The following is a 19,950-nucleotide window of genomic DNA, read 5'->3' on the forward strand; positions in this document are numbered from 1 at the left end:
AAAGGAGAAGAAAAAAAAAGTAATTCATTCCTATTTTCTAAATTGCGTGTTGGCTATTAGAGAACTATTTCATTAATGACGCAAGATGAGATTGGTGATCAAAGCTGGAACTCATGGTTGAGGTCACTGTTTACTTCATATGTTAAACGATAAGTGTAGTTTCAGTATTATGTATTGTTAAACTAAAAGTAGCTTAGTGTATAGTCTTATTTATTTATTAGTTATAGCCTGAGCTTGAGACACTACATCTCTGTAGTTGATTAGTAACTTCTTGTAGTGGGATTTTGATTATTACAATTTGTATATAAGCAAAAAGTGTATCAATTATTTCATTTCAATGAGAATTTGAATCAAGTCGAATCTCAATTCTAACCTTTAGGGTTCATTTGGATTGAGGTTATTTTTGCTGAAACTGAAAACTGAAACTGAAAACACTGTAACGAAATAATTTTTAAATGTGTAAATAGTGCTGTGAGACTCATTTTTAATGAAAAAGTTGCTGAAAAGTGTAATTTGTGGGATCCGTGAACAGTGCACGGGTGCACTATTCACAGTTGACTAACTATTGCGACCTGGAAAGGGAAAAAAAAAAAAAAAAACCGCAAACGCAACAATCATTTGAATCCAAACAGGTACTTAATCTCAGTTTTAACGCTGACCATAGTTTTTTTTGGGTTATTTTATTCACTACTTTTAGAGCATGAAGTAAAAGTTGTCTTTTTTTTTTTTTTTTTAGGAAAATGAAGTCAAAGTTGTCTCTTTTTTTTGGTAAATGAAGTTAAAGTTGTCGCAACCTATGGGCTCATTTGGTACGTGTTTAAAGAATAGTTTTCAGTTTTTTTAGAAATACGTGTGGGTGAAAAAGTTTGTGAAAATACGTATAATGTTGTTTAAAAACTGAAAACATATGTTTACACACATATACGAGCATTTCTGAAACTACCTAAAAATATGTTTGGAAACTTTTTTTTTTTTTTTCTGTTTTCAAAAATAATTTTCTATTTTTGAGACTAAAAAACTTGTTTGACAACCCAAAATTGACAAAAAACAAAAACTGTTCTCAAAACTTAATTTGTGAAGGAAACTGAAAACATGCAAAAGATTGTTTTCAGTTTCTAATTGTCAAAAGTCAATGAAAACATATATTTAATTTAATAAATCTGTCTCATTTAATGAGTTTGCATTAGAATTTAAATCCTATTAACAATATATTTTAATATTTTCTATTTTTTTTCTTCAAAAAAATATCTTTTTAATTTCAACTAACCAAACATGTTTTTTATTTCAAAAATACAAGAAAATTGTTTTTTTCTTTATATTTCCAAAAATAAGTTTTTGAAAATAGAAAATAAAAAATGTTAACGAACATAACTTTTAAATTTTCATGATTGCAAACCTGTATTTGTACTAGGGTTTGTGTTATACCCAGATTCAATATCAAAGTTTTCATGCACTTAGAAATTTACTAGTCGTTAACCCGTGCGATGCATGGGAAAGTTCTTAGAAATGCTAAATATTTTTTTTAATCAAATTAAATGCATTTTTAGTCTGGTTGAGAAAAATTTAGTTAACTTAAATGAACCTTTTCGCTTTGGATTTTAAGGAATAACTCACACAAAAAGGAATATACAAATTTCATTAGGATTTGAGCTGGACAACCAAGGTATGTGTGTGTGTCTAGATATATATATATATATATATATATATATATATATATTAATCTGCCAACAAAGCAAATTATTGCCCATTTGAAGCAATTTACAATGTTCATTTTAGGCAGAAGCTTACATACTTTTTGTTGTGATTTACAATTTAAGTAGATGAAAAATAATATGATGTTCTATCACTGGTTATTGCCTTCACAACAAAAAGGGTAAAATTTCAAATCAAAAGATTACATATCACATTTAAAAGAAACACTAACAGAAAGTAAAATATATGACATGCACTAATAACAAATTATCATAATATACAAAGAGTTTTGTAAATCAACAATAAAATCTTATTAAATTGCTGGGGGCAGCTTCACTAACTATATTTTATCAATAAAAATAACCTTCTTCATAAGACTTGTTTAAGTTACCATATTAAATATGAGAAAACAGGTGCAAGCATATTGTTGTTGACTCTACACTATATCAGAAAGAGTCTCTCTTGGATTGCTTCATTCTTTTCTCTGCTCTACAACTAAAGCCCCCCCCCCCCCCCCCCATCATAAGCTTCCTGCCTTGCAAAACTATCAACCATCAATAACACACCCAAAATGATAAAAATCTAAATAGATTAAAATGTTAGATTGAGAAAGAACTTAACTGTTTATTTATAAGTGCCAAAAATGTTTAAGGATTTCCAAAACTACTAAAGTTTGTCAAGGTTAACAAATTTTATACACCTATGGGAATCTAATTCTTTTCAATCCAGTCAAAGAATTAGATAAACAAACAAAAAGAATAGAAAGATATAATACAATAACCCACCTCTACCTCCACTTTCTCCACCACTCCTGCACCTTTTAAAATGCCAAAATAACCCAACGACGTCGTTTAATGCAATATCTTTTAAATTAAAGCATGAACACAATAAAATGAGTGAAAAAGGTCATAAATTTATGTAAACATTCAAAAATTTAGGAATTTAGATTTAGATTCTATAATAAGAACAAAACAGTCAGGTATATTATCTTAAAGGTGTTGTCTAACACAGAACAGATTGGGTTGCCGAGCTATTTGGTGCAATACGTGTATTAATAGCAAAGCAGTAAATGATCTGATTAATGGTTTTATATTGACTATTATATATAACTTTTATGCAACAAGAACTTTTTTTAAATTTTTTTTACAGAAATTGTTAACAAACCTTGAGTCGATGTAGTTAAGTATGCAGCTCTTTATCCAAAAATGAAAGTAGAACCTGCAAAATAAGTATTTTTTTTAGTTTTTTTAATTAAAATAATTTGTAAAAAACAGAATAACAAAGATCAATAATAGTGTAGTAAATGACCACCTAAATCAAGTTAATACCTACTCACAAAAACAACAGCAAGAGAATTAACTCCTACATCCTTTGCAACTCCAAGCATGCAAAAAAGAAAGTAACATAATATATATTTCTAAACCTAGACATGAATTAATATATGTCTGTTTGTGTGTAGTACCAAAATGTTCAGTTTCTCAGAGAAAAGAATTACTGGCTTTACAATCTTTAATAGTCAAAAACTGATTCACATGCTCAGGTGCATTATAATTATAGAGGTATAGAACTACAGAGATTGCAATCTTTAGGACGCAGCAAAAAAATGTGCAAGATCTGGAAGACAGCATCGAAAACAGGTCATTCTAAGCTTTAGTAGTTGGAAATAGATTCACATGCTCAGTAGCTAATGTGATATTAGAACTAAAATCAAAGTCATATCAATAGAGAAACAAAAAAGAAAAAAAAAAAAAAAAAACAGTTCTTGACAATATCTGAGGACCTTAAACAATCATATATTATGAACATTCTTTGTTAACAAAATGAATTTTTCTTTCAAAAAATCACATGCCTAAACATAAGCCTAAATTTTTGATAAATCTAAACATAAGCCTAAATTAAAACAAATTCAAATAAAACGATATTAAAAACTCCAGCAACCCAAAACTAAAACAAACCACAGTAGCAACGCAAAACTAAAACAAACCCCCAACAACTGTAGGAACCAAGCCTAGCAAATAGACATGCTAACTATAAACTAATTGACTCCTTGAAAAATATGCTAGAGTTCCAAAGATTGGTCATTTAGTTGCATCAATGATTCAGATAAAATAAATAAATAAATAAATAAAAAGAAAAAGAAAAGAGAAGAACAAATAATCTATGGAAGAGTATAAAAGAGAAGAAAAAGAAGTTGTCCAGTACCAAAACAATCTCATAGACAAAACATTCGGCTCCATGCTTCCTTCGGTTATGTCAGATCAGCAATTAATGCAGCAATCTCTTCATCAATATCTGCAACTAATTAAGAATCAAACAAAACCAAATTTTATAAATAAAATTTCAAAGTATTTAATAAAGCCACAAATTTCAAAGCACATTGCACATCAAATAGTGTATTATAACCACCACATTGAAATCTGCTGTCAATTCATTCAAGTAAAAAAAAAAGGGTTGACTCTCCAAACTGTTAATTTTTTTAATTTCAAAAACCTCCAAATATAAGAAAGACATTTAATGAAATTAATCATTCACAATTGAGACAATGCATAACCCACATATAAATTTAGGGTAGTACAAACATTAAAGGGTTTTTGAGCTAACCATAACATCACTCTCAAAATAAACTTAAAAATCTTTTGCTAATGTCCATATCATAGTAAAACAGAAAACCTTCAAAACCCAAAACCACTGTCACATTCACTTCACAATAAAAACATTCTAGTTGACAATGAATTAGCAGTTTATGAAAACAATACATGAGGTAGTATAAAATATAGCCCAATCATGAAACCATAAATCCCAGATAGGCAAAAAAAAAAAAAAAAAAAATGGAACTAAAAAAGTGAAAGCAAAACCTATAGGATTGGGAGGCTAAGATCAAAACTGAATATTGCCACCAAGTATATATAATTAACCACAAATCCACATGAGGCTAAAATAATTCAATAATCTACAACAGAAAGTTAATTATTCAATAACTAGATTAATATACTTGCATTTGTATATAAACCCAGAAACTTAAATTAAATCCAATCACAAACAAATGGATTTTCTCGTTGCCAATAATTGAAATTAATAAAACCCACTACGGGCTCCAAACCCATCAATCTAAACTAATCATTCAAAAGAAACACTCCCAAACGAAACCCTAAATCAAATTTAAAAACCAAAAACGAAACCCTAAATTATATTTAAAAACCAAAATTATAGAACAAAATAAAAAACTTACCACTAATGTTTGCGGAGAGAATCTGGTCTGGAAAAGAAAAAAAAAAAAGATATTAAGGATGAAACCCAGATTGTGCGAAGGGTTTGGTTCAGTTGAATCCACCATTAGAAACTTATGAGAGAAACGAATTAGTGAGAGGTTAAAGGGGAAGGTCTGTGTTTAGATGAGAACGAAGAGATAGAGGAGGAATTGTCGAATGGTTAGGAAGGAAGAGACGTTGTGAGAAGAGAGAGTTATAGAAAAAGTATTATCGGGTTTTGTTTTAAGTGGCAGAGAATTTTTTTTTCCGGTTTTATATTAAAATTATAATTTTCTTTTATTTATTTATTTAAGTAATGCTGACATGGAAAAATGTGGGAGTTTCAAAAGTTTTGGTTTTATATATATATATATATATATATATAGATTAGAAAACCCAAAATTCGTCCACACCATCTACCACAAATTATTAAACAAGCAAATCAAAATAACAATAACTTATGTCGTCAGATACAGACCCCTACGACCACCTTAACATTGCTCTAAACTCTGATGGCACTCTCACTAGATTTATCAATTTTCCAAAGAAAAAAGCAAACCCCATAGCTTGTAATGGCGACCTTGTGGTCTCCAAGGATCACACTCTCAATGCCGAAAAGAAAACTCGAATCTGAATCTACATGCCGACCATCAAATCGCCTCCCAATGGGGCCACAAGGTTTCCCATCATAATTTCCTACCCCTTCTCGAATTGGTACAGTTCTTTATGGGAGTCTGAAATCAACTACATTCTAACCTCAAAGCTCGCATGCCAGGTTCCTGCTATTGTGGTCTCCGTTGACTATCGTGTTGCTCCAGAAAATAGGCTCCCGGCGCAATACCATGATGGTGTGGACGCAATTCTTTGGGTGAGGGAACAGACATTGAATCCAAACAGTGAGCAATGGATTAAAGATTACAGAGATATTTCAAGGTGTTAACTGTATGGACATGGTAGTGGTGGGAACAGAGCATTTTTCGCTACGTTAGAAGCAACGGGAATGGAGTTGGAGCCCTTGAAGATTGTTGGGAATATAATGAACCAACCCTGTTTGGTGGCATTGTAAGGACAAACTCAGAGCTGCAAAATTCTACAGACCCTTTACTCCCCTTGTGTGCACAAGATTTGGTTTGGGAGTTCTGTTTGCCAAAAGGTGAAAATCGAGACCATTGGTATTGTAATCCCATATTGGAGGGGCCAAACACGAGCGCCGTCAGCAAGCTTGGCAGGTGCCTTGTGATTGGGTTCTGTGGGGACTTCATGTTCGATCGGCAGCAAGAGTTTATAAAATTGTTGATGAGGCATGGGGTCCAGATTGAAGCGCTAATCCACGATTTTGGGTTCCATTCTATCGATCTGGTAGATATGGGATGGGCGAATACTATAATGGCAATGACAGCGCCACGTGCAGCTCAGGGTGTTTCTCGGAACACCCTGAGCTGAAAAAAAAAAATTATATATGATAATTAAATTTTTTTTATATTTGCTCTGTATTAGGAACACTCTTAATCACAAAATTAGGAACATCCTCAAATTTTTTTTAAAATATATATATATATATATATATTTGTTCTACTTTCAAAGAAAAAAAAAGCCAAAAAAAAAATTGTAACAAAACCAAGTCCATGGCAAGCCCAACAGATTACAGAAGTAGCAAATCAAAAAAAAAAAAAAAAAAAAGCCAAACCCCAATACAGAGCAAATCACTAAATTAGATCCAAAACTTTGGTCCTTATCATCCGCTGTAGCCTCCAATCAATGACCGACGATCAGATTTCTCCAAATCAATGCACAGTGGCACTAAGACTCTTTCTCCCTTTCTCCTTACTCAGACTGTTGTGTTTTCTTTTCTTTGCTGAAATTTCTTTAGGTTGATGAAGTCTTTTTCTGTTTGGTAAAGGTGTTTTTTTTTTTTCCTCCACAGTATTTCTTCAAAACTTTCAACCAGAGACTAATTACTGTTCGCTACGAGTGGGCCTATAGCGGGGTAAATTGCTGGCCCAATGAGTTTTTTTAAAGTGCTGGTGCCCGGACTTGAACTAGGGAGTTTCTAGTTAAACCCAAGACAACCACTTTGAGACCAAGTGCCTAACTATTCGGCCAATCCCACTGGGTTAAAGGCGTTTATAGCTTAGTAAATAATGCCAGTCAAGTCTATCTTTTCGCCCACTGTATACCACTGTACCAATCTCTATTTTAGCCACATAATTTGTTTATAGCTAGTGTAACAGTCAAATCTCTTTCTTTTAATTTAATTTATTATATTTAATTTTTAACTTGGTTGATATATGTGTATTACAGTAACACTGTACCACTACTGCCACAGTAGGCTGTAGCTTTAAGAGCTTTAGGCTTCATCAAGTCTCTTTTTTAAAGTCTTAATAATATTTTATATTAGGTTTAAATTTGAAAACAATGGTTTTCTATTTAGTTACTTTTTTTTGAATTATCTACTTATTTTTTTATTTAGTTATTTCAGTAATGATCTTAGCAAATTAACTAATTTTTATAATAAGTAAATCAACTATGATATTGTTATTCCAAAAAAAAAAAAAAAAACTAATATAATATTGCTATATACTTATATATATTGTTTATTTATTGTGTTTGCTTAAAATTTAATATTTCTTATTTATTTTATGAAAACTATAATATGAAAAAAACTTTTTTTACAAATTTAATATATTTATTTATATTTAATTAATTATTAAAGTAATTATGACATCATTGCGGTTCGACCTCGGTTCAAACTCAGTCCAACTTTAAAAACCTTGAACCTTTTTCTTTTCTAATTCTATGAACGATCCAAGTTTTAAAACCATGGTTAGTGTTGGTGTAAGGTGTTGGTGAGATTACTAATTGTCTTTCAGTGTTGGTGTCTTTTGGTGAGATACAATAAATTGGCTTCATCTGATTCAATGTGTGCTAGTGCTAGTGCAAGTGTGCAACTAATAATTAATAAATATGGTTGTGTGCTATGTGCTAGTTGATTAGTTCAACTAATGGTCATAAAATATGTAATAAATCACTCTTTTTTAGACTTGGACTTAAGCTATACGGCCTATATATTTTTGTGTTGCACAATTTATTGACTTTTCTTTTTTTTTGTTAAGTAATAGTGTGATATTCCAAGTATCAAACAACCATAGTAATTAGTTGAACTAATTAATTTTGTTTGTTTGGGATATTAATTAACTAATAATTAATTGAAAAAAGCAACTAATAAACAATAATTAATAATTTAATTAACCAATACATTATAAAAGACAAACAAATTAAATTATATTAGGCTAAACAACAGTTAATAATTTTATACCACCGCACACCCTTAGTGCGATGGTCACTCTACAAGTATAAGGGTACGTTTGGTACGCTGTAATAGCTCCTGTAATGGAATAGTTATTCATATGTAATATCAATTTGGTCATTTGGTTGCATCTTTATTACATGGATTAGTTATTACATTGGAATAACTATTCTTTAAATTGAAGAATAGTTATTCCTCTTTAAAATGGATGTAAGAGCATCCACAGCAGTGGAGCTAAAAATTTAGCTTTTTAGCTCCACCAAAAGTTACTTCATCTATTTTACCTTCATACATGCTGTAGCAATGGATCTATTTTTAGCTTTCAACACAATAAAATAATATAAATATCACAATAAAATAATATAACCACTATAATAAAATAATATATCCTACTAAAAAAAAACATACACAGAACCGGTCACAACCACCTCTACCATCAGCCATACCCACAACCACCACCAACACCACCACCAGCAGTACACAGCAGGCAAAAAAAAAAAAAAAAAAAAAAACCCCAAATCTCCAATTTTTTTCCTCAACCCAGACCAAACAAAATAAAAAAATCACTAGAAACCCACCCGATTGGAGAGCAAGCACACCGATCGGCGGCGTGGGTCTGGTGAAGCAGCACTGATCGGCGAGTAAGCATTGAGGCAATCTGAGAGAGATGGGCGGCTGGGACGGCGTCGGTCTGAGGCGATCAGCGGCTGGGACGGCGTCGGTTAAAGGCAATCGACAGCTGGGACGGCTAGTGGGTCTGAGGCGATTGGCAGCTGGGATGACAGTAGGTCGAGCTTCGACTGGGACGGCGTCGGTCTGAGAGCTTGAGCTTGAGAGATGGTGAGTTTCAGGTGAGATGGTGAGAGTGAGCTTGAGAGTTTCAGAGATGTGAGAGCTTGAGAGATGAGAGCTTGAGAGAAATTTCAGATGGGAGCTTGAGAGTGACACTGAGAGAGAGGACGGTGAGATGAGAATAAAAGAAATGAAAAAAAATAAACAAAGCAGTATTATTTTAATCCGAGGGGGTGAATAAAAAATTAATTTTTTTTTTAGATGTCTGCTACAGTGCACATCTATCTATTATACCTATGCCTCCACTGCTGCATGGCCCTTTTTGGTATTTTGGTGGAGCTAAAATAGCATTATAGCTATTTAGTTTCACTGCTATAAATGCTCTAATAGCTATTCCTTAATGTATATAATATGTTTTAAAATTAATATATTTCCAAAAATATAAAATTTCCTTATACATCATCTTTTACAAGTTTTTAATATGTAACAACCAAACTTATTAATAGCAATAGTTATTCAATTACAATGTCTTCTATTCCCAGTAATAAAGATTACTATTCCTAATATAATCTACATTTAGTGTACCAAATGTACCCTAAGTGCCTTTGGGGTGTGAGGGGCAAGAGTCGGGGTTCAAGTGTCCAGGAGGGAGATTCACACACATATATACTTAGATTAGGTTATAATAGAAATTCTATCTTGTATAAAATATATATATATATATATATATATATATATAATTAATGAAACAACAATATAACAAATTATAGTTTATAAAAGACAAACAAATTAATAAAACAACTAAACAACAATACATTTGGGAAAAATTCCTGAAGCCACCACTGGAAAAAATTATACTTCTTAAAGAATACCCTAGAGAAAATTCCTAGAGCCGCCACTGTATAATGGAATCAATTGAAGGCTTCATAGCAGGAGCCAAAAACAAATCATGACTTCAATACTTCAATTGTTGCTAATGTTTTTTTTTTTTTTTGGAATTAAATTAACGACAGCGGTATTATCAAGTCACCAACTCAGTTTGTTCAAAAAGGTTGAAGAAAGGAGGACGATCTAACCAGATTTGAGGTCCCTCCTAAACATGAGCAGACTTCACAAGGATTCGGATCCCCTCTATGTTGTAATTGCCGGTTTGAAACTTTGAATTAGAGCAAGTCTCTGTTTCTTTCTTATTCTTTTTTTTTTTAATAGGAAATCTCTATTTTTATTGTTTTGGATCCGTCGGTAAAAAAAAAAAATCATTCCTCTTGTTGTGCATTTATTTTCCTATTATTTTATGGTTTGGTTAATTAAGTTTGTTAAAGGTAACCATTTGCTTAAGCATTGAATAGAAATGGCTAGGACTTATCTGTTTAGGCATTCGAACAATTTTGTCAATTGAAGCAGAGGTTAACACTATAACCATATTTGGACTCATGATCAAGTCATAGTTACCAATAGAAAATAAACAAGTACTCACAAGTCACAAGAAGTACATGTTTGAGCATCATTGAATATAGCATATTTGGCAGCGTTAGAAGCAACGAGAATTGAGTTGCAGGCCTTGAAGATTGTTGGGAATATAATGAACAAACCCATGTTTGGTGGCATGGAAAGGACGAAGTTAGAGTTGCAAAATCATATGGTTCCTTCCATGCCATTGTGTGCATATGATTTGATTTGGGAGTTCTCGTTGCTAGAAGATGAAAATCGAGACCATTGGTATTGTAATCCTATGGTTAGGGGCCGCACACAAGCGCCATCAGCATGCTTTATAGGTGTCTTGTGATTGGGTTTTATGGGGACTTGGTGATCGATTGGCAGTAGGAGTTTGTAACCATGTTGATAAGGTCCAAATCGATGCGCTGTTCCACTATTCAGGGTTCCATGCAATCGAGATTGTAGGACCAGAATTGTCGAATGCTATTGTAAAAATGATTAAAAATTTCATCGCGGAAATAAAAAACAAATCTGACTTCAATTCCTGAATTGTTACTAATATGGTAATATTATTATTTTGTTTTGAGTTATAGAAAATGACGGTAGTGTTATTAAATCACTAGTTAAGTTTGTACAAAAGGTTGAAGAAAAGGAGGAAAATCCTCTAACCAAATTTGAGATCCTTCTGGAATATGAGCTGATTTTGCGAGGGCTTGACTTGATTTGCCAATAAAAGAGAGAATGTGTATATATATGAATGTGTGATTAGATCATCATTTCCATTTTGCATATTTGCTAATTACATACTCTATAATTGTATGCACTATGCACACATTTTATATGTAGGTAAACAAAATAGGCAGAAATACTTTCTCTTTCCTAAATTTTGGAGATACTTTCAATTTGGTGTTAGACATATTATGAGCTTTTTTCATTTTATTTATTTGGATTATTGCCTGAGCTTGAGACAAGTGGCATGCTTTAATAGGCATAAATGCTAATGTGGGTAAACAAAATAGGCAGAAATGCTAATATGACATGTTTTAATATAAATTAATTTGTGAGTTCCAGTTAACTCAACTAATAAAGTTTCTAATGGTTGAATAAAAGATTTGAAGTTCAATCCTCATCTACACCAAAAACCGATTGGTGCCTTGGTCTGATAATAAAAAGCTATCATCAGGAGCGGACGCCATAAGTTGAAATTATCTATAAAAAAATAATTAATTTTTTTTAAATATTATTTTATTAGGAACTTAGGTTTTAAGTGTGCCATTGATGCAAATAGTTTCTTCTTAAAAAAAACTATGCAATTAGTTTGCCACAATTAGAATCCAAATTAGTTTCTAATTATTGTCTAATTTTATGCCACATATCCATTTTAATTTTCTTAATTTTAGTGCTAAGAGTAAGCACACCAATGAGTGCATAATAGGAAAAGATATAAAATTTACACAATTTTGCCTAAAATACTCTAGCTTTGTATCCTAATATTTTAATAATTTTTATATTTTTTCACATCTCTCTCTCTCTCTCTCTCTCTCTCTCTCTCTCTCTCTCTCTCTCTCTCTCTCTCTCTCTCTCTCTCTCTGCCAGCTATCAGATTAGGAACTCAATATGTTTTTTTCTTGGCGGCGCGGACCGGGCTAGATCTTTGATGGGCGGTTTGATTTTCGCTTTTGGGTATGTGTATCTATTGGGCAGTGCTGATCTTCTCCTCAAGGTGATGCTCTCCTTATCTTTGTGTCTCTACTAGGCAGCGTTGATGGATTTATACAACTTTGAGTCTAAATTTCAATTTGACTAGCACCCTTTTTTATTGATTTATTGTTGTGAATTTTTTTTTTTTTTTGGTTAGCTAAACAAATGGGGTTTGCTATTGGAGATTCTAAAGAATTAGATATGGCCGGGTGTGATATGAAATGGGCATTGTTGATTTGGTTGGATTTATTTCCTGATGATGTTATATGTTATTTGCTGATGTTGTTTGGCGGCGGGGAAGGTAGAATATGGGAAGGGAGAAAAAAAATGGGATAGATTAAAATATAATACAAATATAACATTTTTATAAAATATGGTGTATAATATGTAATTTGATGGAAGTGTTTTGGAAAAGTGGTTGTGTGAAATAAAAAAACGTAAGTTTTTATACTGAAATAGACAACAATTTTTATATTAGTTGATGTGAATGCTTTAAGTGACCTATTCATAATATTTAGAATGAAAGTTGAGATGACCACCTCACTCACCTAGGTAAAAACTACCTCATTATTACTAGCGTTCAATGATTCCATGTGTAAAAACATGTTACAACATACTATAGTTGTATTGTTAAATTGGAAGTAGCTTTAGCGTTTTTTTTTTTTTTTTTTTCCCTTAAAAATTGATTACATTAATCAAATGTGGGGGCTATGGCCCAAAGTAACGAGTTGAGCCTTGGGCCCGTCCGAGGACACTAGCGAGTCCGAGGAGACAACGTGACTTAGATGACCTATGTTATAAGCCTTATCATGGGAGACAAAGAAAGAGGGTCCGAGGAGGAGCTCCTTCTCGGACACTGAAAATCCAGAGCAGAGGTATGTTCAAACCGCTGAAGCGTACCCCCCAAACACATAAAAAGAAAGAAAACCCAAAATATCTAAGCAAAAGCTGCCACCACCACATTAAATGCACTGCAACTACTTTCCTGGCCACATTAATGTAGAGAAGACCCCTGAACAGTGTTACCTTAACTACCGCAACTCACAAAGGACTGAAAGGGCTTTTTGGACCAGGATTCCATACAGTGTGGGCTTCGCAAGGATTCAGATGCCCTACATTTTGTAATTGCTGCATGTTTGAAACTTTGAATTAAAGCAAGTCTCCAGGAGAGAGACTCAAACACATATACACTGGTTAGGCTAGAGTAGAATTTTTATCTTATATAAAAAATAAAAAAAAAACTTTATCAACTGTCATCAACTGAAGCAGATGTTAACAATGGGTAGTTTTCTATAATCATACTTCGACTTGTGATCATGCCATAGATATCGATAGAAAATAAATAGGCACTCACAACAAATACATGTTCAAGCATTATTGAACAACTCTATCAATTTGGATTCCTTTGAAGATGAAAAACAATTTAATGGGTTCAATTAACTAGCTAGAATATTAAAAAAGTATAGAACATGAGAATATTTTAGTATTGGTAATAGAACGAATAAAGGAATTTCTATTTTAGACAAAAAATTTCTTCAAATAAAATGAAGTGGATGTGATAGCATAGAATAAATTTGAATTTGGATTTTTCTTATTAATATTTTGAAGGATTTATTATTGACAAGCCACATCGGTTCAATATTGAATGAAGTTGTTTAAGCATGGATGGCAATTTTGCCTCATCCCGCTTGACCTGCCTCGCCCCGCCTCGCAAAGGTGGTGGGACAGGAATAGAGTAAGATTTTAGTCCTGCACCACAAGGTAGGGTGGGGATGAGTTTAGACTTTTAGACTCACCTTGCCCTCTCCCGCTCTTGTTGATATCGTATTTTGTCTGCCCTCGATTTGCGTGCCGAACCTCGAAAAATCCAAAAATGTTGTTTTCTCTCCATGGGGCTACGTGAACATCCAGAATGACGTGACACAACCCGTTTAGACACTAGAGCACCCAAAGTGCCTTTTTCAACTAAAATGACCAAAATGCCCCTAGTCAACCCTAGATTGACTGATAGTCAAACAAAGTCAAAATCCCTTCAAAATAGCACATTTCATAGTTCTACATCAAACTTGAGCTTTTCGGAGATTTTTGGCAACTTTGACCAAGTTTGACCCGGAGTTGACTCTCGATAGGCCCTAGAAACCCTAATTTTGATCTAGCCATCAGAATGAGTTGAAACAACGCCATTGCGAAGATTATCAAAATTTCAGTCCAACGACTATTCATGAGTCAAATTGGAGTTAGAACGGCCGAGATATCATGAAAATCGGGTTAACGCACTTATGGATTCACCACTAATTTCTGGGATCCATAACTTTTGATCTGACCATTAGATTTTCAAGTTCTATACCTTTTTAGAAATAGGAAGTCAAGATCTTTCTAGAGGCCTAGCCATTGTTTGTCATCCATAACTTTTGGTTCGGACCCGATCTAGACCATATGGTCTTTATCATCGTCCATACACCAAGGCCCACATAAAAGGGTTTAGATTGTCCTATTTGCATGTCTATACTTGCTTGTTTTTATGCTTTATACTTGTGCTAGCCTCTCTTGTTATAGGCTTTGCCATGTTTAACGCCCTTCGCAGGCTTGATCTTGTTTGGTTACATCCGATGCCCATGAGGCCTTGTTTGGACGTCAGATGTGACCATTTGGAAAGCATCTCCAGATGCCGGGTTGCTTCGTACATACCCTTCCCTTTCCACTCCGTGCAATGCTATGCTTACCATGTTTGTTCGCGCCATCCATTGGCTTTCTATGCATCTATACAAGCTTGCTCACATGTCCATGCATGAGTCTTGCTTGCTAGTGTGTCGTCCATGCTTCAACACAATGAAGTTATAGACATTCGATCCAAACCTACATTTGTCCCCCGCGAACACCACCTTTTGTTTGCTTTCTTGCTTGTTTGCCTTCTCGCTTGTTTACTTGCTTTCTTGTTTCTTTGCTTGCCATGTCTATCATGCTTATTTACTTTATGCCTCTTTCATATTCTCTTTGCACCTTTTCCTTCCATTGTTTGTCTGCTGGTTTCTTGTCTTTGCCTTTGCATGTACAAACATGGAGCGAGGACTCATGGAGCTAAGGCATGGTCTCCTAGGCGCAAGCAAAAATGGCGAGGATGCGAGCATCTGGATATAAGCCAAGCAGCTGTAGATTTAAGGGTCTAGCCTCTCCCATTTGGTTATGTACTCTTTTAAACCCCCTTCCTTCCTCCTTCCTTTCTCTCTTAGATGGGTTGTAATAGGTATATCATGCAATGTACCATTCATCCTCATCCCTACAGTATGGCAACCCCTGTTTACTTTCCTGCACCTATATTTTGGGTCATACTCTAAGGATGTAGGCATTTACTTTTTTGCTTTGTGTGCTTGCATTGTGCATGATGTATGTGTGTGTATATATATATACCTACTCACCCCTTCCGGTGTGATTGTCACAGTCCATGTCACCTAAGATAAAGCAATGCCTAATTTCCGCCACAAAAGTAAGGTGACATGTCATAGGATTTTCGCTATGGAAATCTGGTACTTTGCTCAAATGCCTTAGGAAAGCATAGATTACCTCACCCATTCAAAAGCCAAATCTCAAAGCCCCCCATGCATGCAAAACCCCGAATGCCAATCTTAGAAAATTAAGGCTTTATCAAAATAAAGGACTGTCCTTGGACAAACGTTGTAGGGTGCTTAACACCTTCCTTACATGTAATCAAACTTCCGAATTTTGCTATAATTCCTAACAAGAATAATTGCAAAATAGTCACCACTTAACAGGTTCTATCCAACAACAATAGGTAAACCAGCAAGAGCAGACCACCATTCCTAAGTCATAAATTTGAATTTGTCCTATTTAAACATTTGGGTGACCGATGTGACAAAAATATCCACTTAACAGGTATTGATATAGAAAATTTTGGCTATTGCAAGGTACGATTAGGGGGGGTGGGGGGAATGAACGCTAAATATGTATGATCATGTAAATTATGTAGATGTCATTGGAAAAGTGTCAGTCATTTCCCCTTTGTATGGAAAGACATAAATGGAGAGCAATTGAAGAGAAGGATCATTGAGATTTAGGACAAAAGGTTAATTGAACTTAATTCTTTTTAATACTTAGAATGGAAAATTTTCAAATATTGAAAAAAAAAATGCCAAATATGCAGGAATCATAAAGTTTATGTTACATTGTAAAAAGACCTTCTAGAAAATATTACAGAAGATGTATGCATGGAAGGATCGAAATCAACTATTTTAATTATTACTTCAAGAGCTATGAAATTATTCATGAGTAAGAATTTATGTGACAAAACTTAGTTCGCTATACTATTTATAAGGTTTAATACTAACTTTTAATTTTTTTTTTTACGACCAACTTTCACTGTCCTCCACCTCGGCAACAAAGGTTTAAATCAATTTGGATAATACAGAGATGATAGAATTAAGAAAAATATAAGTATACGATTAGCAGATACAAGTCTTATATATTAAACTACAATATATTAAAATTAATTATATTTATTACTTTTGACATCCTTACCTAATTAAATACTTTCTTTTCTCTTCTTATTTATTGCTTTCCAAATTCCTCCTCGTTAAAGGGCACATTTTGAATGTGTTTTTTTTTTAATGAAAATCTTAGAATTTGTTAAAATCTTTAACATATTGAGAGAGAGAGAGAGAGAAACTTCAAACTCATCTTCTCTACTTATCAAAATATCTTCCTTAGTGTTAGTGATTAGAGTTTGTTTTTAATTCAAACTCATCTTCTCTACTTATTGGTTTCTCAAAAAAAAAAAAAAAATCTTTTCTACATATTGATTCTAATATTTTCATTATTAAAAAAAAAAAAAACATGTTATTGAATAATTTTCTCTCTCTAAACAAGTAAACATGATTGTAATAAATAAGGTATAGATAGTGAAAAAAGGATTGAGATAAGGTAGTGCACCATGTAATTACACCACTTCCTTTACAAATATTTTTACATTTTTAACTTTAACTTCTTTTTAATATTTTTTTATTTAATGGTTGAGATTGAAAGTTACTTTTTGCAACTTTCAATCTCAACCGTTCATTGCTATTGCACCCGATGCAATACCTAGATCCGTGAAAAAAGAACTTTTAAATTAATTTAGATGGTGTGGCAATCAATAAAAATGATTAATGATGACATAAATTGCTGACTCTTTTTTTAACCGTTAGACCTTATAAAAAATTACAGTCGAAAATGGTATGACTCTTGTGAAGTTACACCATTTGTAACTTGATGACATATATATCAGATGAGTTCAAGTTATACCCATCAAAATCTTATAAAAATTCACTAATCAAAATCTTATTAAAATTTACCAATCACATTGGTTTGCTATATTGGTTTATAAAGGTTATATAGAAATTTATAATATCTTTCTCATCCCTTGGCCTTGTATGACAACGAGCCCAAGAGGAAGTAAAAAAACTATGAGCTAAATTGCTGTTGGTTATTATTAGAGAACTGTTTTATTAATGATGCAAGATGAGATCAGTGATCAAAGCTGGAGCTCATGGTTGAAGTAATTGTTTACTCCATATGTCATTACACGACATGTAGTTTTAGTATCACATATTGCTAAACTACAAGTAGCTTAGTGTATGATCGATATATATATATATATATATATATATATTCTTTTTGGGATACAAAATAAAATTTTACTCTAACCTAATTTAAGTGTATATGTATATTTTTATATAAAAAAAAATGCATATGTGTATGAAACTTCCTTTCGAAGACTTGAACTCCAGTGAGAAGTGCTACGTCCACAACATTTTCACAACAAATCACAGGTGGTTAGTTGTTATTGGTTCAAATTTAAATTTAGCACTGTGATTACTTTTTTAACCCAACAATAACAACCAATAACAATCTACCACTTAAGATTTATTGTAAAATTGTTGTGGACATATTATTTCTTCAACTCCAACTCCAACCATGTCTCTTTACACCCCATAAACACGTGTCAGTAGTTGGTTAGTGCCTTGATGCAGTGGGGTCCCTGTTATTACTGTTTTGTAGGTGTTAGGAGATTGTTAAGTTGTTGGTATTAGTTGCTTACTCTGTTTGTGCATAAACAAACAGTGCATCAATTACTTCTTTGTTAATTTAATATGCTACTTTTAGAAATTGTTGTTGCTAACGTATATATATGGAAGCATGAAATCAAAGTTGTTGCAAATTAACCAAAAACCAATGCGAATTAACAAAAAACAAAGAAACAAAATGACATTTTTATCTTATCCACAAGGTGGGGGAAATCTCACCGTGTATCTATGGAACTACCTTATATTCCAGATTCCAGAGCCTGGATTTGTACCTGGGTTCATCATCAAAATTTACATGCACCTAGAAATTTATAACACCCAGTAGAAAACTCAAAATTCTTCTACATAATCTACCACATATTATTAAACAAGCAAATTATTGATATCATCATAACTTATGACGTCAGATATAGATCCCTACGAACACCTTCACATTGCTCTGAACTCTGATGGCACTCTCACTCGATTTGTGAAGTTACCAAAGGCAAACACCGTGGCCTCTCCTGACGACCCCGTGGTTTTCAAGGATCACACCCTCAATGCTGAAAAGAAAACCCGCGTCCGAATCCACATGCCAACAATCAAATTGCCTCCCAATGATGGCACAAGGATTCCCATCATAATTTACTACCCCCGTTCGATTTGGTTCCTTTCCTTCTGGGACTCTGACAAGACCTATATACTAACCTCGAAGCTCGCATGCCAAGTTCCTGCTATTGTTGTTTCCGTTGAGTACCGCCTTGCTCCAGAAAATAAGCTCCCAGAGCAATACCATGATGCCATGGACGCGATTCTTTGGGTGAGGGAACAAGCACTCAATCCAAACGGTGAGCATTGGATAAAAGATTACGGAGATATTTCAAGGTGTTTTCTGCATGGATGTGGTTGTGGTGGGAACATAGCATTTTTCACTGCGTTAGAAGCAGCGAGAATGGAGTTGGAGCCCTTGAAGATTGTCGGGAATATAATGAACCAACCCATGTTTGGTGGCATGGAAAGGACGAGCTCAGAGCTGCAAAATTGTGCGGACCCTGCCTTCCCCTTGAGTGCACAAGATTTGGTTTGGGAGTTCTCGTTGCCTAAAGGTGAAAATCGGGACCATTGGTATTGTAATCCGACAGTGGAGGGCCCGCACACGAGCGCCATCAACAAGCTTTGTAGGTGCCTTGTGATTGGGTTCTATGGGGACGCCATGTTAGATCGGCAGCAGGAATTTGTAACCATGTTAATGAGGCATGAGGTCCAGATCGACGCGATGTTCCACGATTCAGGGTTCCATGCGATGGAGATTGTAGACCAGGAATGGATGAATTATATTGTGGAAATTATTAGACACTTCATCGTAGATACTGAAAACAAACCGTGAGTTCAATACTTCAATTGTTGCTAATGTATTTTTATTTTTGGTGTTAAACGACAGTGGTATTTTTTTGGACTTGTTAATTTTTTTTAGATTTTAGATCGATAAATTTTTTTTATAGTCTTTTAAGGGGGGCAAATGTAATTTATTAAACAAAATTTCTATATAAGAGAAGTAGGGGGGTGGGGGGGGGGGGGTTGGGGGAGTAAAAAAATAACATAGTAGCATGGAGGCTAGAGCAATTTATGAATGTTCGTGGTGGGCTAATTTATTTCTCTGATGTCATGATAAGCTTGCTATATGATTCACTAATGTTTACATAGAATTTTTTTTTTT

General features: G+C 33.6%; 1 protein-coding gene and 1 pseudogene across 1 annotated transcript; both read left to right on the forward strand.

Annotated features, from left to right (window-relative positions):
• Positions 1–5,580: 5,580 nt before the first annotated feature.
• On the forward strand, positions 5,581–6,383 carry LOC115973272 (annotated as a pseudogene).
• Positions 6,384–18,651: 12,268 nt separating this feature from the next.
• Positions 18,652–19,620, forward strand: LOC115973273 (probable carboxylesterase 9). Its single transcript, XM_031093533.1, has one exon. It carries the CDS (start codon positions 18,652–18,654, stop codon positions 19,618–19,620), a length of 969 nt encoding a protein of 322 aa, XP_030949393.1.
• The last annotated feature ends 330 nt before the right edge of the window (positions 19,621–19,950 follow it).

Source organism: Quercus lobata, unplaced genomic scaffold, assembly GCF_001633185.2.
Source record: "Quercus lobata isolate SW786 unplaced genomic scaffold, ValleyOak3.0 Primary Assembly Scq3eQI_336, whole genome shotgun sequence".
In the NCBI taxonomy this organism is placed as follows: Eukaryota; Viridiplantae; Streptophyta; class Magnoliopsida; order Fagales; family Fagaceae; genus Quercus; species Quercus lobata.